At 53.3% G+C, this 24,614-nt stretch overlaps 1 protein-coding gene across 4 annotated transcripts in view; it reads left to right on the plus strand.

Annotated features, from left to right (window-relative positions):
- SHISA6 (shisa family member 6) overlaps positions 1-24,614 on the plus strand; it is a 279,136-nt gene that overhangs the window by 16,842 nt on the left and 237,680 nt on the right. For all 4 annotated transcript variants that reach the window (XM_003996297.6, XM_023244668.2, XM_023244669.2 and 1 more), the window contains exon 2: positions 8,188-8,348. In XM_003996297.6, coding sequence (XP_003996346.2) covers positions 8,188-8,348 — 161 coding nt within the window. The remainder of the gene's footprint in view (positions 1-8,187; positions 8,349-24,614) is intronic.

Consider the following 24,614-nt stretch of genomic DNA (forward strand, 5'->3'; position numbering starts at 1 on the left):
TGACCTGAGCCGCAGTGCCCCTGTTTTTCAAAAACATTTTAAGGTTTATTTGAGAGAGAGAAAGAGAGGCAGGTGGCGGGCATCTTTATTCTCTCCTCTCCCCCCCACCCCCGGCCGCCCGTGTGGCTCTGGTAACCAATCTCGGTAGCATTTTTGTCTTCCCCGTCCGAAATGGTGGCTGTGCTGGCCACATCTAGGTCTTTGGATCATTCCGGGACAATCCAGATATTTCTGAAGAGCCTAGGCTTGGGGTTGCTGCTACCCAGTCTTCCCAGGCCTGGGTGAATTTTCACAGGACTCAGGAGGCAAGGAGTGGAATGTGTGGAGGTGAGGCTCTCAGGGGTGAACTGGGGCCCCATAGGATGCGCCTCTAGGCCCTGCCCAGCTCGTGGCTGGCCCCAGGCCACAGCCCCAGGACAGGGGCCCATCTGGATAGAGGACCTTACCCCGTTCGCCTGGAAAACACGGAGCCTGCGGGCTGAGCCTTCCCTGCCCGGGTCCTGCACTGTTTATCGGCCAGGATGCATTCTGATTGTGATTGTGCCCCGGGCAGCTCAGACCTGCCGAACAGCTCAGTGCAGGTGCACGAACATTGTTACCACAACAAAGGAGATCTCCACACCCATTTGGAGCCTCTCTGTGAGGGGAGAGCGGTCTTGTACACACACAAAGCCAGCAGCTGTGTTTTTCAAGTGGACTGTGAGAGAACCAGGACTAAGAACTAAATTAAGCCGTTCTCCTTGGTCCGTGTTTATTAAAAAATACAGTCACTCCGATTGCCCGGAGTGCATATTTTCAGAGAATAGAGACACCCCGTCTGCCCAGTGAATAGGCTCGGGCATGAGGTGAGAGAGGACACGGGCTGTACCCAGGCCGTCACGGTCAAGTATGAACCTCCCTTCTCCAGGACTCAAGTGGCCAGAATACTTTAACTGGAGTAGGATGTCGGCATTCTACTTCTAGGAGAAATACGAAAGTAACTGTCAGAGATTTACTTAAAGGGAAAAAACAAAGCAAAACAAAACCCAAACCCAACCTTTCCTGGTTTGCCCCGTAGTTTTGACGTGAATAGCTTCGTTTCCCAGAATCGTCTTTATTTTGCTTCGTTTCTTCTCCGAAGAGACCTAAAGATTACTGGTGGCCCCTCTCAAGGAAGAAACTTGCATTCTTAAAGTAAGTGATTTCGAAAATCCTTCAAGATCAAGAGTGTTCTCATTAGTCCTCAGGAATAACATTAACCAGAATAGCTTATTCAGGGAACAGTTGATGTGTTTGGCCTTTTATCCTACCTATCCAACAGCAGAAATGTCTCCCTGTTCTTCCCAGCAAGAGGAAAGGCATGTGTAGGGGTCTAAACGAACCAGCTTGCTTCGCCCTTGACGCAGAAAAACTTATTGGGCTCTAGGAGAACTTACCTTCTCCCCTTTTGTGTGGCTCAGAAATCCAGAGATCTGGCGGAGGACAGAGGCTGGTTTCCATCGGCTCTATCTCAGTGAGCAGTGCTGTTTCGTGGGGTTCGTATGGAAAATATTAATGGAGATCAAACAGACTTCCCAGGTGAACTAAGGGTCCCTAGGTTCCCCCCACTTAATTTGGGGGGAACCTCAGTTTTACTACCTGTTCAATGCGGGGAGATTGTGAGAAGAAGTTCCATAGTTTTGTCTTTTTTTTTTTGGTACTCTTTTCCTATATTTCGTTTCAAACTTAGAAACTCCACAAAGCCCAGGGACTGCCTGCTTTCGGAAGCCAAGGGTCTCATGGAGCAGGACTCTGGCTTCATGCAGAGCAAGGGTCTAAGGGTCTAAGGGTCTGTGTCAATGTTCTGCTTAGATTTTGTTGCCCAAAACGGTTGCCTGCTGAAAACAGTGTAAAAAGCGTTCGAAGCTTGCTGGTGTCGAGGACCCACAGAGGTCGATAGAACTGGGTAGCTGTCTAAAACCCTGTGTTCAGAGACCGTGGGAGAGAGATGGTAGGTAGAAAAATAAATGTGACTGAGTGGATGGAGGGACAGATGGTTGGACGGGCGGATGAACGAATGGACGAATGGATAATTTGGTGGTGGCACACCTCTGTTGCTTTGCCTGCCTGTCTTGGAAATCTGGATTTACCCCTCATTGGTTGTGTGTCCTTGGGCAATAGAGCTGACCTTGCAAAATCTTAGTATTCTCATCATACTGGTTGTGGCTACCGAGAGCATCTACCAAATAACGTCATTTTGAGGATTATAGGATATAATGCATGGAAGAGTTCAGCATTGATATCTGGTACGTAGTAATTGCTCAGTAAATGAGAGCGGTCAGTTTCCTAAGTCTTCGATTTCCCGTGTAATTTCCTAAGCAGGCAAGACGATGAAGGAAAGTCATGGAGGAGGTCTTACCTTTCTCTCTCTTTTTTTAAATCTTTTAAAAAATGTTTATTTATTTTTAAAAAAAAATTTTTTTTTTCGGGGCGCCTGGGTGGCGCAGTCGGTTAAGCGTCCGACTTCAGCCAGGTCACGATCTCGCGGTCCGTGAGTTCGAGCCCCGCGTCGGGCTCTGGGCTGATGGCTCAGAGCCTGGAGCCTGTTTCCGATTCTGTGTCTCCCTCTCTCTCTGCCCCTCCCCCGTTCATGCTCTGTCTCTCTCTGTCCCAAAAATAAATAAACGTTGAAAAAAAAAAATTAAAAAAAAATTAAAAAAAAACAATTAAAAAAAATTTTAAAAAAAATTTAAAAAAATTAAAAAAAATTAAAAAAAATTAAAAAAAATAAAAAAAAAATTAAGAAAAATTTAAAAAAAATTAAAAAAAATTTAAAAAAATTTTAAAAAAAATTAAAAAAAAATTTTTTTTTTCAACGTTTATTTATTTTTGGGACAGAGAGAGACAGAGCATGAACGGGCGAGGGGCAGAGAGAGAGGGAGACACAGAATCGGAAACAGGCTCCAGGCTCTGAGCCATCAGCCCAGAGCCCGACGCGGGGCTCGAACTCACGGACCGCGAGATCGTGACCTGGCTGAAGTCGGACGCTTAACCGACTGCGCCACCCAGGCGCCCCGCTTTTTTTTAAATCTTTTAAAAAATGTTTATTTTTGAAGGAGAGAGAGAGAATGGGGGAGGAGCAGAGAGAGAGGGAGACACAGAATCCAGAGCAGGCTCCAGGCTCCGAGCCGTCAGCACAGAGCCCGACGCGGGCCTCGAACTCACAGACCGCGAGATCGTGACCTGAGCCGAAGTCGGACGCTCAACCGACTGAGCCCCCCCAGGCGCCCCTACCTTTCTCTGGTTAAGAGGAGTCACTTGCCAATTTCAGAAGGATTTCATGTCTTCAAAGCAGGTGACAGCATATCAAAAAGTGTTGGTTGGGCTGGGTCCCTTGTGTTGAGATCACTCCGCACTTAGGGACTTTCAGACACTCTTTCATTTCCTTGGGGTCGTTGACAACATGAACCAAGGTTTTCATAGGTAATTGGTCTTGACCTGAATCCCTCATCGACCGACTGAATCCCTCATCTCTCCAAGCCCAAATGTTCACTGGCGTTTGCTCAGTTGGCGGACCCGGCTGGGGAGACCAGAAGGACTCGTGCAAGTTGACCGTGCCCGTGCACAGGGACGGGAGGTGTATGCGGGCAGCAGTCCCGGGAGCGAAAGGACACCCAGACACGAGTCACGGGCCCTGGATTTAAATTTCTGCTCCGTCACGTGCTAGTCCTCGAATCACTCGGAGCCTCGGTTTCTTGTTAGAAATTGGGGTGGCAGGGCACCCACAAGGGTCGAATGCCCAGGATGACTGCTCTTCCTGCTCAGACTTGCTGCCCCATTAATCCCCTGCCCACCCCTGCTCGACACGCATCCCGCAAAAGCCAGGGAATCCATGTGCCAAAGGGAGGGGTGGACCAAGGCGACTGGGGCAAAAAAACGTGCTTTTGATAGTGTGGCAGAAGTGGGGGAGGGGAGGTTGAGAGGAACAGGGCTGTTAGCAAGCGTCTTCGAGTTATTTAAAAATGGTGATGATGTTGGTGATGATGATTTTAATGAAGTAAACTCTATACCCGACCTGGGGCTCGAACCCACGACTCTGAGATCAGGAATTGCAGGTTCCAACAATGGAGCCAGCCGGCCGCCCCAAGATTCTTCGGGTCTTTAAATGAGATGCTAGCCGAGGACCAGGGAGGGTCGGTGGGGTTGGCTGTTGGCTGGAAAGCCCCCTGTGCCCTGGCTTGCCCGGCTCTCTGTCCTGCTGTCTGCTCTCACCGCCCCTCCCCACTCTGAGTGCGCCCTCTGACCCCCCTCCCCCCACCACCTTCTGAGCCCTGTGCTTTCTCTGAATTTCTCTTTGTTCCTCACTGCCCCTTTGGTCCCTCGACCTTTGTCCCTGCCCGTTCTGTCCCTTCCCTGCGTCCCTTTCTCCTGCGTCCCGTCTCCCGTTCCCCCTGTGCCCCTCCCCGCCTCTCCTCTCCGTGGGCCCACTCACCGTCTGCCTGTCCCCCTCTGTCCTCTCCTCCCTTCCGCCCCTCTCTCAGGCCCGGAGCTGGTGCCCACTCTTTCACAGACCCCGCCTCCCTGTTCCTCAGTGACCGATTTTCTTTCCCGCGGTTGGAAAATAGCTCAGGCCCTAACCCATTTCCTGGGGCGCATCCAGATTAATTAGGTGAGCCTGGCATCGCACATTTCAGAATTAGAATAATATTTATCAAGCACCCTGGGGAGAAGGGGATGGAAGGGGGAGAGGAACAGAAGAAGAGGAGCGAGGAGGGAGGTCAGGAGCTGAGGGGCGGAGGGAGGGGGGTGTGAGTGGGGCAGGGGGGCTGCCAGAGGGGGACTGCTCCTAAGGACGCCTCCTGGGAATTAGGGCACCTGTTCCCCTTGCCAGAGGGCACTGGGGAGGGATGGGGACTTGGAGAAGGGTGTCCGGCGGTCCGGGAAGCCACAGAGTGGGGGACCAGGAGCGTGGCCCTGGCCACCACACCCTTCGTTGGGACCGTGCAGGGCGGAAGCCTGCCCCCAGAGAGCCCGCCTCTTCAGGGACACCTCGTCTGGCACGTCCCTCTCTTTGGCCGTGCCGCCCAGCTCCGCCCAGCCCACCGGGCATCTGGAAGGGATACCGGACAAGACGTCACCCTCAGGAGGAGACGGCCTGGCTGTGCCCCAGTTAACACTCCTTCTCCAGCCGCAAGTCAGACCCAAGCACACAGGTCTCCACCAAGCCCGGTGGTCTTCACAAAGGTGTCTTCCCTCCCCGCTCCGTCCTCAGAGGCTGCGTCTCGAAGGGCTTCTCGGGAGACGGGCACCGAGAGACTCCCCGTCCTGCGAGAGGGGCGCTCCGTTCGCAGCTCCCGTCTCTTTGCCGACGAGCCCCGGAGTGAATCAGCTGCCGTTAATGCTGTCAGTGTGGACCAGAGTGATAGGAGCCGAATGCCCTGCAGAGGCAGAAAGAAACCGGGCCGAGCTTTAGTTCTTCCCCTGTGTATGTCACATGGCTGGGAAGTGCGCCAAGGCCTAAGGGCACAGCGATGACCCCAACGGACGGGCCCACTCCTCGGGGACATTCCTTTCACTGAGCCCAGCCCGGTGTCTGACCCCTGGTACGGGCTGTTCAGTAGACATCGGGGCAGCTGGATGGCACTGGGCCCTTAATCCAAGACTCCCTCCCTTCTAGTGTTGCCTAGAGGTAGGTCAGGATGTCTCAGTCTCACCACTGTTGACATCTTGGGCCAGAGAGTTCTTTGTCGTGGGGGGGCTGTCCTGTATAGCACAGAATTTCAGCAGCGCCCTTGGCCTCTGCTCACTAGAGGCCAGTAACACTTGCCTCCCCAGTCGTGATTGCCACAAACATCTTGGGACGTTGCCAGATGCCCCCTCCGCCAACCCCCCCCCCCCCGCCAGGGGACAAAATCACCGTGGAGAAACACGGATGTAGGCTCAGTCTTTGGCCTCCCGAGAGCAGTGGACTTAACCACAAGTCTCCATTCTCCTTCCCAGGCACCAGAGAATTGGGAGTCTTTGTAAACGCTCGAGAGGCAAGAAACCGAAAAATAATATACTTCTGTTGGGGAGAGGGAGGGATAGCAGCTTTATGGAAATGTAACTCACCTACCTTAAAATTCATCCTTAAATTTTTTAACAAATGTTTTATTTATTTATTTATTTATTTATTTATTTATTTATTTATTTATTTATTTATTTATTTTTAGAGAGAGAGTGCAAGCGGGGGAGGGGCAGAGAGAGAGAGGGAGACACAGAATCCAAAGCAGGCTCCAGGCTCCGAGCAGTCAGCACAGAGCCCGACGCGGGGCTCGAACCCACGAACCCTGAGACCATGACCTGAGCTGAAGCTGGATGCTCAATTGACTGAGCCACCCAAGCGCCCCTAGCCCAGGGTTTCCTTACCATGGAAACGTGGTAGGAAAGTGTCTTTGATAACCAGAGCAATGAAGGAATCGAGAGGACCCGCGTGGATGTGTGGTTATAAACATATGGAAAATATAACATTTTGGAATGAGAAGGGGTCTAATTAGAAGGGCCATGTTCCTTTAAACGCTTTTGTTTTGCAAATGAGGGAGAAAAGATTAAATGTTGGTTTTAGAGGTCAGCAGATCTGCTGGAAGTTTTGAGAGCTCATCTGGGATTAGAACGCAAATCTCTTGACCTTTTAGGGCGGTGCTTGCTGCTTCTCCCCACACCCTGAATCTCAGGTCCCTGACCCAGACCCCGGGTCGGCCTGAACTTCCTTCACCAGGCGAATGAGCCTCTGCGTTCTCCCTCTGCTTGGTCCACCCAAGCGAACGAGGGCAGTGACTCGTGTCTGCTCCTCCCTTTACAGCCTGAGAGAAGAGAATGCCAGCCAGGGGCCAGCGTTTGGAACGTCTGAAATTGCTATATAAACGCCAGTAAATGATAAGATTGCCAGGTTGATGCTCTTTTCCTCGGAAGGTTCAGCATGTCAGAGGCGGCATAATGGAAGACAGCAGTTCACGCTGGGACACAGTTTTAGACTGACGTGGTTGTCACTTTGCAAGGGATCGGAGTGCCGGGCTCTGGAGGCCCAGTGTGAATGAAGCCTTGGGGAGGACTGGGGTGGGCCGGGGGAGGCCCGGAGGCCCCAGGGACACCCCGGGTGGATGGAAAAGCCTTCACCTGGCTTGTATGAAACAGGGATGCACTCAGAACTGGGGACGTGGCCCTAAAACCGCATTCTGTACATGGTGGTCTCTTGAAATGTATCCACACTCACCTTTGCGTCCGCAGATGATCCATCCCTGCCTGTCTCTGTTTTCCGTCAGCAGTGGTCATGGCCACATGCCACACAGCACACCCACAGAGCCAGTCCTGTTTGAAACCAGGTGGGGGAGCGATTTCCCCTAAATCGTGAGCTGTTAGGCGACAGGGACTGTGTCCTATTTACCTGTGTCTCGGCAGCAACTGACGCGCACTGGGTCCTCCATGAACGCGCATTTGGTCGTCCGAGGGATGTTTTGAGTGGATAAAAGCTGCTGTCTCGGGGTGGCGGGGTATCCTGCGGAAGGGGAGTTGTGTATCCCCGTTTCTTCCTCTTCTGTGTTTGTGTATTTTCCTGTGTGTGTGTGTAATCGTTGCCTCCTCTGGGCTCCCGTTGTGATCCCGGTCTGCATGGCTCGTGTGGTCTGATACATACCCTGTTACCTACACGGCCCGTCTTTACAGTTAAGTCACCCCTTTCTCAGATGGCGGGAGCTATGTGCTGGGTCACAGTATAAAGTCCGTGCTAGCCGGTGTGTCTGTTTCAGCGGGGCGATTGCGCCCCTGTTATGCATAGCCTGCTCCTGCAGACGAGGCCACTGATGCCAGCCCTTTCCTGCAGTGGCATCGTACTGACCGGGGGTACAGATATCTGCCTGGCATAAGGGGGTGTTTGGGGAGCTGGTAGTCTGAAAGGGCTCATGGGAAATAAAGACGGAAACCATAATCACTGCCTTTTAGTGCCAATACCACCCAGGCATGGTGACCTCTACCTGGGTTAGGGTTAAGGTTACGGTTAGGGTTAGGGTTAGGGTTAGGGGTCCCCCCAGGACCAGCAGCAGACACAGCTCGGACTACTGAGGACCGGATACTGTGTTTTTGTCTCCTCCCATAACTCTGTGCATCAAAGGGCCCGTGAAAGCAAGCCAGTTCCCTCTGTGGTTGTGTATACCTGCTTCTTGAATCTCACTGTGTGATCTCCTCCTTGTTTAGGGCTCTGGCCGACATCTTAAGACAACAGGGACCAATCCCCATAGCACACTGTGAAAGAGAAACTATCTCAGCTATCAATACCTCTCCCAAAGAGAACACACCGGTCAGATCGTCCTCCAAAAACCACTACACCCCCGTGCGTACGGCCAAGCAGACTCCAGGTAAGCGAGCGCTGATCGCCTTCTGTCTTTGCTGGGGGCTGGTGAGAGGTTTCGGTGATGTGTTGTCCTGGTGGGCAGGTGGCAGTACGTGTGCCATGGGAGATTCTACTGGGCAGGCGGGCTTGCGGATGCGTCCTGTGACCGTCTCCTGGGGAGGGACTGATGCGTCAGGACTGGAGGAGAGCAGCGATCCAGGGCATCTGTGATTGCGTGAGCGGCCGGCATCTTCTCTTGCCTGAAAGGCAGCTTGTGGTGGGTGTGGTAGAGTGTGGTCACCCACTTGCCCACGTGGCGAGAAGGTTTACCTTGTCCAGGATGCCAGGTATGTGACGAGAAATTGCTACGGTCATTTGTAGAGATTTCAACTACTGGAGTCTCAGAGGGTAGGGATTATGTCTGTATTATGGGGTGACTTTTCCCTGTGCCTGGTAGATTCCCCGGATATGTGACAGTTGCCGTATCATGGCGGTCATTGCTGTAACCCCACGAAGGAAACTAAGTGGGGTGTATTTTCCTTGTCGTATGGATCAACGAAGGAAGCTCAATGAAATTTAGTGACGTGTGCACCGTCAGTAAGATGTTACTACTAATAAAATACCACCGATACAGTCATATAACTCACATTTATTCAAGGGCCTTGTTCTGGGCCAACTGATAGGCTGAGCATTTTACGTGTATTTTCTTATTCTTCACAGCAGTCTGAAAAGTACTTCTATTGTCCCCATTTTGTCTGAAGAACAGAAAGGTTCAGTAATTTTCCCAAGGACACATGGGGAGAAAGAAAGCTGGGCTCCAAACCAAGGCATATAGGTAACAAGTGTCAGGACTAGAAAACCCAGAAATCCTAACGAACCCAGCTGGGCTCATGAGTCCGAAGTATCTGGTTGGATAGTCTCTTTACAAGTGCAGCTGGGCAAGTCATTTCTCATCGTGATCATGACCGGACAGCCTCGCGCTGACCTCGGTCTGCAACACAGCTTCCACGTTGACACTTGGATCAGAAATCTGGATGTCTCTCCCCCTATGGCTTTCCAGAGGATGGGATGTTCGGTCTGAACTTCACCTGCAATAAAGATATACAGGCGCTAGGGGGCAGTAGGTATGTTGCAAATTCAAAATGTGCTGCCAGGGTCAGTTTATTTTCCGTTCATTCTTGAACTTCGCTACGTTTGTTAAATCAGAAATCACATCCTTGCCTTTAAGGTAAGAGAGTTCGGTCTTTTGAGAATCTGATGAAAGTTAAGGACGTTCTCCTTCAGAACTATTCATTATGTGTATATATATATACGCACACACACCTATGTATTCATCCAGCATTTTGAATACGATTTGAACCCTTGCAAAGTTAGAAATCCCTGATTTAAAAGTAAAGATGAGAACTCTGCTTCTGCAAAAAGTCTAAGATGGCATTTTTAGCCTTGATATCCATCGTAGATGCTTAAAATATAGGCAGTAGAAGGAATCTTGGCAAAAACATCTGGACCAGTAGTTCTAGCTGGATATTAGGATCACCTAGAAGCTCTTAAAAATGCCGGTGCCCACGCCCCACAAATTAACCTGAATTCCTTAGGGAAGCTGCTGGCATCATTACTTTCAAAATCCTTCCCGCGGTGATTCTCACACGCAAATCGGGTGAAGAGACCATTGGTCCGGATGGATTCCTTGTTTTATAGGTGAAGATACTGGTTCTCAAACTTGGCTGCCCGTTGGCATTACCTGGGGAGCTCTCACGGTGAGGGATACCTGGGTCCCACCCCCCGGAGATTGTGATCTGATTGACGTGGGAGTGTGGCCTGAGTGTGAGAGGCCGGACGCTGAGTGTTGAAGTCTTGTCGGGTGATTCGATCGTGGAGCAAAGTTCGAGAATCGCTGGGTGGTGGGAATTGCTTAAAGGTACAGTTCTAACCAAGCCTTCTCTTCACTGATCGCTGTTTAATCTAACCTTGGTATCACGTCAAGCTTTGAGGAGGGTATTTTTGTTTCCCCGAAGACTCTTGGTTTGAGGTCAGGTTTCTCCAGGACCTCGTTTGCCATCCTGGAACTTCGGGTCACGCCAGTATCCAGAACACCCCTGGAAGTTTACCTCACCCCAGTCTGATTTTCTCTGTCTCATTCAGCAGCCTGCTTGTTCCCAGCCACTGAGTCCAGACTGATTAAGTGGACGGTCCCGCTTTCCTCTTCAATGCGTTTCGCCGGGCAGGGAAGATTTGTCATTTTCTTCTGGCTTCTGCGTATATCCTCTCCCGCTAATCCCAGGAGGAAAGCTTACAGTCGGGGGATCCCCTTGTGTGTTTGGAGAAATCCCACCCTGTATTTTTCAAAGTGGAACTCTTCACTTGGCCTTGAGAGATGGGAATTGTTTCCCTGGTCCAGAGAGCGCTCTCGGTAGCGGTAACACTTAAATTCGAAAGCAATTTCCTGACCCTCAATGCCTGTGGCTCATAACGGACACAACCGCTTTTCCAGAATGACTGATGGTATCCTTTGCCGCAGAATAGTGCAGTTTGAGTAGGAGTTGAAACAGAATTTTACCGAAGTGTTCCAAGCGGAGATTTCCTGTGATTTTTGCCACTGTCGAATCAACAAAGCACTGATCGGAAGAGTACGGTGGTGGACGTATCAGAGCGTGTGAGCAGTTTTGCTCCTCGAAGCGAGGTCCGTGGGCCAGCCGTGTCAGCATGGCCAGGGGGTTTGGTGCAAATGCAGTGTCGCAGGCTCCCGATCGCCTGCTGAAGGAGAATCTGTATTTTTTATTATTTTTTTAAGTGTTTCTTTATTTTTGAGAGAGAGAGAGAGAGAGAGCGCGTGTGAGCAGGGGAGGGGCAGAGAGAGAGGGAGACACAGAATCCGAAGCAGGCTCCAGGCTCCGAGCTGCCAACACAGAGCTCGACGCAGGGCTTGAACCCATAACCGTGAGATCATGACCTGAGCCAAAGTCGGATGCTCAACCGACTGAGCCACCCAAGTGCCCCAGGAGAGCCTGCGTGTTAATGAAACCACTTAGCAAGTAAAGTTTGAGAAGCGCTGGGAAGGCACGGGGTCTGAAATACACCCCCCTGTTTGCTCTCTGGCCCTATGACTTACTACGTACGTGACCTGGGCAGGTTGTTTGCCTTTCCAGGTTTCCTTGTCTGCCCCTTGAGGTGAACAGCCCCTGCTGCCCAGAGTTGTTTTAAGGATATAATGAGTTCAACCAAATAGAATACTTTTTAAACCGGTCTTGACGGGTAGCACACACTCCATATTAGCCGCGACCGGGCTGCGAAAGTATATCCACAGCTCATGGCAAATTAGAAAAACAAGATGTGAGTAACAAAGACATTGATGTTCTTAGACCAGGCGGGGTCCATGGGACTGTGTCTGAGATGAAGGTCCCTGGACCCAGGTGAAGGTTCCTGTGTTTGGCCCCTGCCTGTGGCTCATCCTCTCAGGGTAAAAGAGATTTGTAGGGCTTTGTAGGACTCAGTCAGGTTTTCGGATGCCAAGAGAATGTACTTGGTTGGGTTAGGAAATGGAGTGCCCTGCATTAATAATAATACAATGAGAGCATGAGTAGCCAAGGTACCATTTACTGAGCACCTACTATGCGCTGGGTCCTCTATTAGATACTTTTAAGTTCTTATTTTTATCTTTTAAAGTTTATTTATTGTGAGAGAGAGAGAGAGAGAGAGAGACAGAGACAGCATGAGCGAGGGAGGGAAGAAGAGAGAGAATCCCAAGCAGGCTCCACACTGCCAGCACAGAGCCCGATGCGGGACTCGAACCCATGAAACTGTGAGATCATTACCTGAGCTGAAACAGAGAGTCGGACGCTTCACCGACTGAACCACCCTTATTTATTTTCTTTAAAAGATTTTATTTTTAAGTGATCTCTGCACCCAACGTGAGGCTCGAACTCAAAACTCCAAGATCAAGACTCCCATGCCCTACTGAATAAGCCAGCCAGGCACCTCTAAGTTCTTTTAATTCCAGTAGATACTTGATAATAGAGGGTGGGCCTGTAACGTTTCTTAAGTATAGGGCCCCCTATTCCCACACTAGAAAATTCCTCTTCCCTTCTGTAAGAACCTTTTAATAACTAAGTCTTTCAGAAGTCCCTTCCCGACAAGGGGCGCCTGGTGGCTCAGTCGGTGAAGCGTCCGACTTCGGCTCAGGTCACGATCTCACGGTTCGTGGGTTCGAGCCCCGCATCGGGCTCTGTGCTGATGTCTCGGAGCCTGGAGCCTGCTTCGGATTCTGTGCCTCCCCCCTCTCTCTGCGTCTCTCCAGCTTGTGTTCTGTCTCTCTCTTAAAAATAAAGAAGCATTAAAAAAAAAAAAGAATTCCTCCCTGACATTAAAGGGAGATTCATAACGGAGGGTGACTCTGGACGTAGAAAATCGGTGAAGCCCGTTTCCACCCTCCCCCCACAGATCTGGCTGTGCCCCCAGGCCTTTGCCCTGCACTGTGTGGTCCATGCAGCAGCCGCAACCCCCTCCCATGGGAGTTTGTTAGAAGTGCAGAAGCTTGGGCCCTTTCCCAGAACTACTGAATCAGGATCTGTGCTTTACCGAGCCCTTCAGACGATGTGTAAGCACACTAAGGCTGAAGAAGATCCCTTCAGCAACAGCGAGCCCCAGCCCTGGCCGCACGGTGGAATCCTGTGCACCGTTCTGAAAATACCACTGCTTGGCCCTCACTGCAGAGATTCTGGATTAATTGGTCTGGGCGGTGGGGCGGGGGGAGATGGGCAGGCGAGGGGAACGTCTTGAGGGCTGTGGAGCGTGGGTGCATCTCAAGACCCACAGGTTCGAGCCCCGCTGGCCCAGGTTAGCGGGCTGCAGGGACACGTCCTCCCCACGGCAGGAGGGAGTGAGGAGCAGGTGCACTGAGAGGGGGAGGGGCCGGTCTGCAGCTCTGACGGGGACACCTGGGCAGCGGCAGGGATGAGCACAAATACCAGAATTGATTGGGGGGGTCAGGGAGCGCCAGGCTTCGCGAAATGCGCTGCGTCCGTAGCTGAAGGTCCCCTGAGCCCGTCTGGGGGCAGCTGGGGGAGCGCGGGGAACCTGTCCCTCGCGGTAGCCGGTGACACCACGTGTTGGGGTTCCAAAGTTCGGATTTCCCACCTCCCCTGACCAAGAGTAGCATCAGCTGGGGGAAATGAGTAGTCGGTCATCCTGCCTCTTGTCAAAGCTGTGCGCTGTGATGGCAGACGAAGGGAGTCGGGGGACGCGACCGCGTAAGCGTCGTGGAGACCGGGAATGAAGCCTGGGCGGCTGGCCGAGGGGCGCTTTGTCACAGCCCTGCACGGCCTGGCCCCTCGCTGCTCCTGTGACCCCCTGCGCCTCCCGCCGGAACCCAGACCCCGTCCCTCCCCATGTCGAGTGGGTGCTGGCCTTGGGGGTCTTTCCCTGTTTTGTGTCTCTGGCCGGAAGCTTTCCGTCACCAGATCTTTGGGCGGTGACAGCTGAGGCCCAGACGGCACGGCCCTCCCTGACTTCCCCATCTGCGCCCATCCCCTGCCTTTTCTTCCAGGCATTCAGGCCATCCAGCATCGTGTATTTGTGGCTTCGATGGTTCGCTGTCTTTGTCCCTGTCAGGACGTAAGCTCCGCGTAGGCAAGGGGTCTGTCTTTCTCTTCTCTGTGGCGTCCCCGGACCAGGAAGACGCGGTTGCTCGGATGGACGCAGGAGCCAACGCGCAGGGGCTCATCACGGAGCTGCGTGCCACAGAGACCCCATAAAGGGCTTCTCTATAACATTAGTAGGGAGTCCGTCACTCAGCCTGGCAGTCTGGTCATCCGGTGGCCAAAGGCCAAAGGCTGTGGTTCCAGCACCCAGGCTTTTCACCAGGCCCGTCTGGTTCTGTCCTCCTGTCTGGGGCCGACCCAGCTCTCCGGGCTCAGTGTGGCCGGAGGCTGGGAGTTCGCTTCCCCGGCTGGGTACAGAGGGGCCCCCTCCATTATGGCCCCTCTGTCAAGAAAGACTCTGGTGCGGAGAGAGGTCTCGGGAGCTCAGGCAGCTCAGAGCCCGTTTCGGGCTGCGGGCGAGGCCGGCCAACCTGGGCCATGGACCTGAACGCCGAGAAAGTTCCGCTCAACCTCAGCCCCTGGTGGGAAGTGGGATTCTTCTTTCTCAGATCGCCCGCCCCCCCCCCCCCACTCCCCACCCCAAGGTGACAGGACTGTCTCGTTCTATGGGGGATGGAGAGGACAGCCTCGTACGACTTTGGGGCGCTAAGGGGATGGGGAGATCAGTGGAGCCAACCTGGACTTGGCCTGTGGGGAAACTGAGGCACACGGAGGTTGCCTAGGGGAGAGGTGGAAGGGTGGGGCCTCAGCGCTGGAGCTGGAAGTGTGGTGTGTGCAGCTAGAGAGAGCTGGGCGTGAGTCCTCCCTGCCCGGTCATAGGCTCTAGGGCCCAGGCTGTGTTGCCTCCGTCCCACGTCTCTGCAGTGAGGTGACTGGCACCCTCCTCCGACAGCCATTGATGACCGAAGGGAATAATCCGTGTATCTCAAGGGCACTGACCTTTGTCTCAGTGGCTACCTTCAATGTTGTGACTGTCCTGTCATCATCACCCACACCTGCCATTCTCCCCTACCTTTTCTTTCTTTCTTTTGAAAGAGGTGCACGGGTCGGGGAGGAGCACAGAGAGGGAGAGAGAGAGAGGATCCCAAGCGGGATCGACACTGTCAGCGCAGAGCCCGACGTGGGGCTCGAACTCAGGAACTGTGAGATCATGACCTGAGCCGGAGTCGGATGCTTAACTGCCTGAGCCACGCAGGCGCCCGCCTCTACCTTTTCCTTTCTTCTTCTCTGTCTTCCTGGCAACTGCCAGGCATCCCTCTCCCTCCGCTCCTTTTCACGGTCTCCCTGACCGTATCGACTGGGTCTTTAGCGGTGACTGGTTCTCAGCTGCCCTGTTCGTTTTGAGGACCTTCTGGGCCGTTCCCTGCCACTCCTGAGTTTTCTCTTGGCAGTAGTTTCTTTCCAAACCCACGCCTGTGGTTCTGACAGTCTCCTAGCAGACTGGCATGGCCTTTCCCCACCAGAGATTCATGGCCCTTGTCCGGATGTTGGGTTACCTCCCTTCCCCCCCAGCTTGCCCTCCCTCCCTCTTACAGCCATCGTCTGTGGGTCCGTGTCTGGGGATGACGGAGGCTGGGCCATGGGCCGACCACAGCAGCCCCATGACACAGCCACTCTCACTGTTCCCTCCTTGCAGGGTCTGAGAGACCCACGGAGTTTGCTGAGTCGAGGCTGGCGGTGGAGAAAAGGCACATCACTAATCCTTGATAACACGAGTCGCATTCGTTAGTGCTTAGAACGGAGTTCATACAAAGCACCAGGCACCACGTAATGCCATTTATATCATTTACTCAGCGTGACCCTGTGAGGTGGTATCATAGTTGCCCCATTTCACAGGTGGAAACATTGAGGACAGGGAGACTGGAGACCTTGCCTAAGGCCACGGACACAGTCCTTGGTAGAGAGAGGGCTCCCAGCCAAGCGGGCTTCAGCCACTGTGCTATTGAGCTCTTCTATTACTATTTCCTTTCAAGCTTATTTACTTACTTCTTTAGAGAGAGAGAGAGAGAGAGAGAGAGAGAGAAAGAGAGAGAGAGAATCCCAAGAAAGATCCTTGCTATCAGCACAGAGCCCTACATGGGGCTTGAACTCACGAAACATGAGATCACAACCCGAGCTGAATCCAAGAGATCACGACCCGAGCTGAATCCAAGAGTCAGACGCTTTACGGACAGAGCCACCCAGGCTGGGTGCCCCTCTTCTGTTACTTTTCTGTTTCACTGACATTTCCTTATATCCCCATCACGTTGAACCTGGACCACAGGACATCCTTCATGTATGCCTCGCAAAGAATCTGCCATTACACTTGACCCGAGCTTGGAAGCATCTCAAACTGGTTTTGGTCTCACTCGTTGGGAAAACATGGGGTAATCGGGCCAAAATCCACTGTCACTCTGGCCTCCCAAATAGTTTATCATGGACCCGATGTTGTCCTGGGTCCTGGCGGCGGGGGGGGGGGGGGGGGGTCCACAAACGGAGCCCTGTGGGTTCCCCGCCCCCGGAAGAAGTGTGGACCGGCACGTAGACATCCTCACAAGGACAACACCAGGCGTGGGAGCAGAGAAGGGAGCGGGGGACCCGAGGTTCCGCAAGGGCTGGCATGCTTGAGCGGGTTTTGCAGGATGCCCAGGAGTTCCAGAGGCTGGAAAGGGTAAGGTGTGTGAGTAGTGCAGGCAGCCTGCCCAGATCATCAAGGCTGGAAGATAAAATCCGCAAGGACCGTTCAAGCAGCCCGCGAGCCCTTTCTATGGTCTGGACAGAGCCAGCAGGCAGCCGAGCTTGGTGATAAGCTCGTGCGGCAAGTCGGGTTCCCCTTTCTTATGGAGGGACCTGCGTTTTACCCTCTGTTCCACATCAGTGTTGGCCGTCCCAGTATTCTTTCTTGCTTTCCTCTGGGTTGTGGGGCACACGTCTAGCTGAGTGATTTCTGGCCAGTGAGACGGCCACAGAGTCCGTGTCACAGCTGTTTCCCGTTTGCGTTCTTGCTTTCATGCATTTTCCCGTCATACTGGCTCCTTTCTGCAAAATTCCACCACTCAGGTTAGCTGTGCCTTCACCCAAAAATTCAAGGCAATTTGGGGGGTGGTGACGAGCATAGACGATGGGGCCAGACTGTTGTGGGGGGGGGATCCAGACTGCCTCGATTTTCCCATCTGTGAAACGGGGTTGGGCATAACATCTTCCACCTTGGACTGTTGTGGGAGTGAATGAATTTGAGGGAAAAGGAGTCAGGGCAGCGTCTGACATAGGGGAGCACTGTTTTCAGCCTGCAGGGGCTCATGTCTTGGCCACTAGGCCACCCGTGGCTGTTGAACGCTTAGAACTGAAATTGGGGGGGCGTCTGGGTGGCTCGGTTGAGCATCTGATTCTTGGTTTTGGCTCAGGTCACGATCTTATGGTTTGTGGGTTCGAGCCCTGCATTAGGCTCTGTGCTGACAGTGTGGAAGCTGCTTTGGGATTGTCTCCCTTTCCCTGTCTCTCAGCCCCTCCCCTGCTAATACTCTCTGTCTCTCTCTCTCAAAATAAATAAGTAAACTTAAAAAAAAAAAAAGAACTGAAATTAAATGTGTTTCAGAGCCTCACAAACTTCCAACGGTTGGTTTGGAAACAAGAATGTAAAATATCTCCGTGATTTTTTTCTGTTGGAACGCATGTTGAAATGATAGTATTTTGACTATATTGGATTAACTAGAATCGATTCTTACAATGAATTTCTTTGTTTCTTTTCCTTTCTTTCTTCCTTTCCTTCCTTCTTTCTTTCTTTTTTTTTTTTACATGACCACCAAAAAAAATGTAAAATCACATTGATCCAAATGTTAGTGGTATTGAGTGTCTATTTGGGTTCACGTTTCATTCATGAAAAAAACAAACCCTTCGTGGAGGTTATGCTGTGTTGGAGGAGACAGGAATTATGATAAAGTAGATAACTTTGGAGCGTGCTGAATGCTCAGACACAAGCAGTCAGGTGATGTGTTCGAGGAACCCGGGAGGGGGGGGGGGTGTCACTTTTGACAGTGTTGTCTTACGAAGTGCATTTGAGCTGGTACCCGACTGGCAAGCAGGAGTCAGCCATGGAGAGACTTGGAGGAAGAGCATTCTAGGCAGAGGGAATAGCAAGTAGCAAGTGCAAAGGCCCTGAGGTAGAATGGTTTCAGTCCAGGGCACTCCCAACAGGGCTTGGCAAACTTTCTCTGAAAGGGGCCAGGTTGTAAATGTTTTAGGCTCTGCAGCCAGAAAGCCTCTGTTGCCACTGCTCAGTTCTGCCATGGCGTGGAAAGTAGCCACCGTAACAGGTACATGACGGGCTCAGCCGGGTGCTCACAAACCTTCATTTACAGTAACAGGTGGTGGGCAGGACTTGGCCTGGGGGCTCTAGTGTGTCAACCCTTGCTCTCACCCTCGCTCTGAAAGCCACAGCCGCCTTCTGTGTGGCGTGTGAGCAGGGCCACATCCCTCACCAGGGTGCTGTCCGGGAGCTGGTGGCCCCGGACACGGCTTACGACCGTGAGCCCCTGAGGTGCTTTGCAAATGCCAGGCCTCCCTCCCTCTCCTCCAGCTCTGGCCAGGGTGTTGCTTGAACCTGATTTTACAGCCAGTGGAAGGGGTCCTAATGAGGGTTGATGAATTAACCACATCAGAGCGAGACTAGGGTTCTCCGTGGACCTGAAGTTCTTGGAGGGGGGTAGGTGGTTATTGATCACCCGGGTGATGAGGTGCAAACGTTCTTATTAAGTGTATAAGTGGCCCACCAGGTGGAGGGAGGGACGGATGGCATCCCCTGATGATGACAGCCGCAGGGTGCAAGATACCTTGCTTGGGGTGTAGACACCCCGAGGTCCCATCGCACAAGCCCGTTTTGCGGCGCAAAGCGTATCCTTCCGCTGGTCGCCCGCATCGTGTTTATTTCCGGTCTCCAGACGCGTCTCGCCCTTGATCTTCACCCCCTCCCCTCCTTCTCTAGGAGCCGAGCTCCTCCAGCGTGTAATGCGCTCCACTCCCCACTTTTAACTCACGAGGACCGCCCTCCCTCCCCACCGCATCCCTCCCCCTCTCCGCCCCCGGACAGCCCAGCCGAACTTTGCAAAAACAGTTGTCTACACCTGCTGCCTCTACTTCCTCTCTCCTCCCACCCGCTTCTCAGCCCGGGCGCTGGCTTCCGTCCCCCTCCGCTCCACGGCCTGGAGACCCCCTCCCCGCAGCTTTGGGGGTTCAGGGAGCTGGCTCCGCTGGGCTGTGCAGCCAGAATAGCTCCCCTGCCCCCACCCTCTCGAAGCCAAAGCTGCGGCCCCCAGAGCCCCTTCAGGCTTCCCGGGCACGCTCTGCTCTGTGCTCTGGAATATTCTGTCTGCTCTCCCCCCGCCTTGCCCGCCTTCCCTTACCTCCCAGGTCTCAGCTGAGCTACCACCGACCCCGTGGGGTGCAAGCCCCAATGACGCCCCCACACCCTGGGCGGCCTGCCCTCGCAGAGCGTCAGGGAACTGGGTGAAGAGCGTCGGCCCCGGCTCCCCCTCCCCCTGGCTGTAGGGCCTTGGCCGCTTTACTTAACCTCTGCGTGCCTCAGTTTCCGGGTCTGTAAGCTGGGACAGCGACGTCTCCTCTGCCTGTTGTAAGTGAGAATCAGAACCCGTGTGCCAGGTGAGGTGTGTTCTCAAGCCCCGTGGGGCCTCGGTGCAGCTCAACCCGCCGTCCCTGGGGCCTGGCCTGCGTACAGCGCGGTAAACGTCCCCTTTGGTCCTGGTAGGGGGCTGCAGGTCACCGCTCCGTGTCAACAAACAGAGAAAAACGGCCGTTTGTGGATTGCATCGAAAGCACCTTGCATCCAGATCCGGGGCGGATCTAGAGGCAGACATGCCTGCTGTTTCTGAGGCTCGTGTTTGGACCCCTGCACTCCTGTGGCCTGTGGCGGGCCCCTGAGTATGCCAGGAGAGGGACGTGGTGCGGGGAGACCTGAGAGCCCCATCCTTTTTTGTAAAGTGTTGTTATGGCGTTATGATTATTGCTATTTTGCAAGAGAGAGCGCGAGGGCAAGTGGGGGAGGGGCAGAGAGAGAGAATCCCAAGCAGACCCCACACTGTCGGCACAGAGCCCGACGTGGGGCTCGAACCCACGAACCGTGAGATCATGACCTGAGCCGAAGTCGGGCGCTTAACCGACCGAGCCACCCCAGCGCCCGGAGAGAGGCCCGTTCTTCAGTGACATTAACGACTCTGGGTGCTTGGTAACCCGCTTTCCGTGCACTGACTTATTTGAATCTCGTAGCAGCCCTATGAAGCAGTCACAATTATCATGCCCACTTTGTAGATGGGGAAACCGAGGCCCAGGGGCTTCAGAATCCCGTTGGAAGTTCACACAGCCAGGAGGGGGCTGGTCTGGGCTCTGAGTGCAGGCAGTCTGACCCCAGACCCCAAGCCCTGAAGTCAAACTGATCGGAGGTACAGACGGGACGCGGGGAGCCCCCTCGCAGCTGCCTGGAACCCGTCCTGTGGCCGGGGGTCGATGCCGGCACCTGCTTGGCACGGTATGCAGACTTGGGGTTTGTGGAAGACGCTAGAAGGGGCCGATGTTTTCTCCGCCAAAGGGCACATGTTTTCATGATGTGAGCCGCTCACCTCCAAGGCAGAGACTACTTGGGCGGTGCTGAGCCACTCGCCCCAGGATGCGTTTAAGTAGGGTGGGGGCAGCCCCTGGGTGTTCTTGGCTTCGGGAGAGGCTCGCCCAGCCGCCTCTAGGGTTTTTCCTTTCTGAGAATATAACAGGAGTGGTAGCCAGCACCTGCTGGGGGCTGTTGGGGCAGGGTGTGGATCTGGCCCAGTCTGCCCCATCCGGAGCTCACTTAGCGTCCACAGGGCTTTGTCTTTCTCTTGGGATTCTGTGACCCCTGGGGTCAGAGCTCAGGCAAACCCAATGACCGGATCGCTGTCCCATTCTCTGTGCCAGGTTTGTTACAGGACCCCGTTTATTCCCACTTCAGAATTTAGTGCCACTCAGAGAGTGAGTCCCAAGCCCCCGTGTTCCGATCCTGGGGGTCCTGGAGGGCAGTGGTGAATAGCTCTTCCCAGCCCAGGAGTGCCTTGAGAAGGGGTGTGCCCGGAAGCAGAGCCTTCCAGAAGCCAGAGGAGCTGTCCTTGTTCTGACCAGCTGCGCCCCCGAGGGCCCCATCTTGCCTGGGGGCCTCAGGGACTTGGCCAGCTTGGTCAGAGTGGACACCCTGCCCACGCCCTTCCTGCCAGGGAGGCAGCCTGGGGTGGGGGTGGGGGGTGGGGGTGCAGACGGAGCCCGCTCTCACCATATGGCCGGGGGAGAAGGGAGAGTCACTGAGCTGGCCCACTAATTACCTGCCGCGCCCAGGAAGCAGAAGGATTTAGAATGTGTTCTGGCTGTTACCAAAATGAGGTGCAGGGGAGAGAGAAAGACAAGGCGCTGCGGACAGGGTTAGAATTCACAATGACCTCGGTGAGTTGGCAAAACGGAGGGACCGGCAGAACGCACTCGGTGCAGCGAGGACACGAGCAAGAGGGCACGGAAGACGCATTGTTGCCGGCCTCGGGGGAGGGTGGCCTCACGTCCCTGGTTCCCCTGGGTTGGGAGGGACGAGAGCTCCCAGGGTGTGGGGACCCCAGCCTCCACCTGAGTGGTGGTGGGGGGGGTCCACGTCCATCACCTACTGAGCACAGGATATTGGGGGGCCAGAGACGGAGGAGGGGACATCGAGCCATGTCTGTCTAGGTATCAGGCACCCACTGTGCATCAAGCCCTCCGTTAGGTCCTGTGGAAGCGAGATGATACATGCGATACAGTCCTCGACTCGGGCTTACATCCGGGAGCAGGAAGACAAGTCTATACGGTCCAAGGATAATCAGCCATCCAGGTGCCCCAGCAGAATAACAAGCCACGTGCTGCTCGGAAGGTTCAGAGGGAGGCCACTGTGGTCAGGGCGGGCGTCACCTAGTGCCTTAAAGGGTGGGCAGGATTAAATGGGCCAGGAGGGTGGAGGAGGGGGCTTTCGGTTGGTGAACGGGGGGCCAGAGCCTAGAGGCGAGAGATGCTTAAGGGACCAGTGGTTTGCAGAGGCGAGAAGTGACCGGTTCCTTTGGCAAGATTGGTTGGGGCTTTTCTGTAAACAGTCTTGGTGGAAGAACTGGGGAAAAGGCCGGAAGGAAATGGAACTCTGTGTCCTTTTGGAGAAGGCTGCTCTGAGCAGGGGACTTTCCTTTCTCCTTCTTCGAACATAAGGGCTGTGTCCCTGAGGGCCAGGAGGTATGTGGGTAGGGGTGGGGTGCCTCTCGTGGAGGCGCCATATGGCTCCTCCGTTAGTTGGGCTAATGATGGGGGATGGGGAAGGCGCAAGGCTGGACCCTGGAGGAGGCTTGGAGAGGAGGCTTGGGGGGGTCTAGGGTGAGAGGTGCACAGGGCAAGAGGTGTAAACACCGCAGACTATCGCGATAGCAGCACCTTGAGAAGAAGGGAAAGGGAGGTCAGAGTGGGACTCCAGAGATCCCTTCGTTCACATAAAAACGATTTTGATCCTTTAGTGGGGACCAGGCACCGAGGCTGTGGGAGTGAACGAAAGGAGGTGCCTAGGCTCAGGGTGCTTCCATTCCATTATAGGAGACCGGAAATAAACCCATAAACCTAAAACATACAATCAGGTCATGTGAAGTGCTTTAGAGAGAAATAGAGCAGGGAAGGAAAGCAGAGAGGGTTAGAAGTGGTAGGAAAAAGGCTGATCTGAAGAAGGGACCTAAGTTCCTGGTCACATGACCGAAGCAGAGACCTGGCTGGCCACTAGCGGCTGTGTGCGGGGCAGAGGGGAGACCGTGCCCGGTGCGTCTGGGGAACGAGAAGAGCAGGGTGGCTGGTGTGGGGAGAGCCAGGGGAGAGACACGGCAGTGGAGGAGGTCAGTGAGCTGGGGCCCCGTGGGCCACGGGGGGCGGGGGTCTTGGGTTTCATTCTGGGTGGGATGGGAGCCATGGTGGGGGTGGCAGCAGGAGACTGATAAGCTCTGACTTGTGCTTGACATAATCCCTCTGGCTGTTGTGTTGAGAAGAGACCCTGGAAGGCAAACATGGAGGAAAGGAGGCTTGGGAGGAGGTGTACCATCTTGGGGATGAGACCAAGGCTTCGACTAGGGATGGTAGTGACGGGGGATGTGAGAAAGATTCAGCTTCGGTGTTTATTTGCTTATTCTTAACTTCTTATTTGGAATCGTTTTACAACAGTGGAGAATTTTGAAGTGATTAAATGATACAGTGAATAATACCTGTGTGTCCTTCATGATTAACAATTGCCTCCCTCCCTCTCTCTCTCTCTCTCCTCCTCTTCCTTCTCATTGTCATCATTACCATCACCACCATCATCATCATCACCATCCCCATCATTGCCTCCATCACCATTATCATCATCACCATCATTACTGTCGCCATCGTCTTCATTATCATCATCATCACCATCATCATCACCATCATCATCACCACCATCATCTTCATCACCATCATCATCACCACCACCATCATCACCACCATCATCACCACCATCATCACCATCCTCACTATCACCGTCATCATCACCATCACCATCATCTTCATCACCATCATCACCATCATCACCACCACCACCATCATCACCATCATCACTATCACCATCATCATCACCATCACCATCATCTTCATCACCGTCACCATCACCGTCATTGCCGCCATCACCATTATCATCACCATCATTACTGTTGCCATCATCTTCATTATCATCATCACCATCATCATCACCACCATCATCTTCATCACCATCATCATCACCACCATCACCGTCGCCATCATCGTTACTATCACCGTCATTATCACCACCATCATCACTACCACCATCATCACCATCATCACTATCACCATCATCATCACCACCACCATCATCAACATCATCACCACCATCACCATCATCATCACCACAATCACCATCATCTTCATCACCATCATCACCACCACCACCTCATCATCACTGTCGCCATCATTACTATCACCGTCATCATCACCACCATCATCACCACCACCATCATCACCATCATCACTATCACCATCATCATCACCATCACCATCATCTTCATCACCATCATCATCACCACCACCATCATCACCATCATCACTATCACCATCATCATCACCATCATCACCATCATCTCATCATCACCACCATCATCTTCATCACCATCATCATCACCACCACCATCATCAACATCATCATCACCGTCGCCATCATCATTACTATCACCGTCATCATCACCACCATCATCACCACCACCATCATCACCATCATCACCATCATCTCATCATCACCACCATCATCTTCATCACCATCATCATCACCACCACCATCATCAACATCATCACCACCATCACCATCATCATCACCGTCGCCATCATCATTACTATCACCGTCATCATCACCACCATCATCACCACCACCATCATCACTATCACCATCATCATCACCATCACCATCATCTTCATCACTGTCATCATCACCACCACCATCATCATCACCATCACCATCACCATCATCTTTATCACCACCATCATCCTTACCGTCACCACCACCATCATCACCATCACCATGATCATTACTGTCGCCATCATCTTCATTGTCATCATTACCATCACCACCGTCATCAACGCTGTCACCATCATCACCATCATTACAGTCA

This window comes from Felis catus, chromosome E1 (genome assembly GCF_018350175.1).
Source record: "Felis catus isolate Fca126 chromosome E1, F.catus_Fca126_mat1.0, whole genome shotgun sequence".
In the NCBI taxonomy this organism is placed as follows: Eukaryota; Metazoa; Chordata; class Mammalia; order Carnivora; family Felidae; genus Felis; species Felis catus.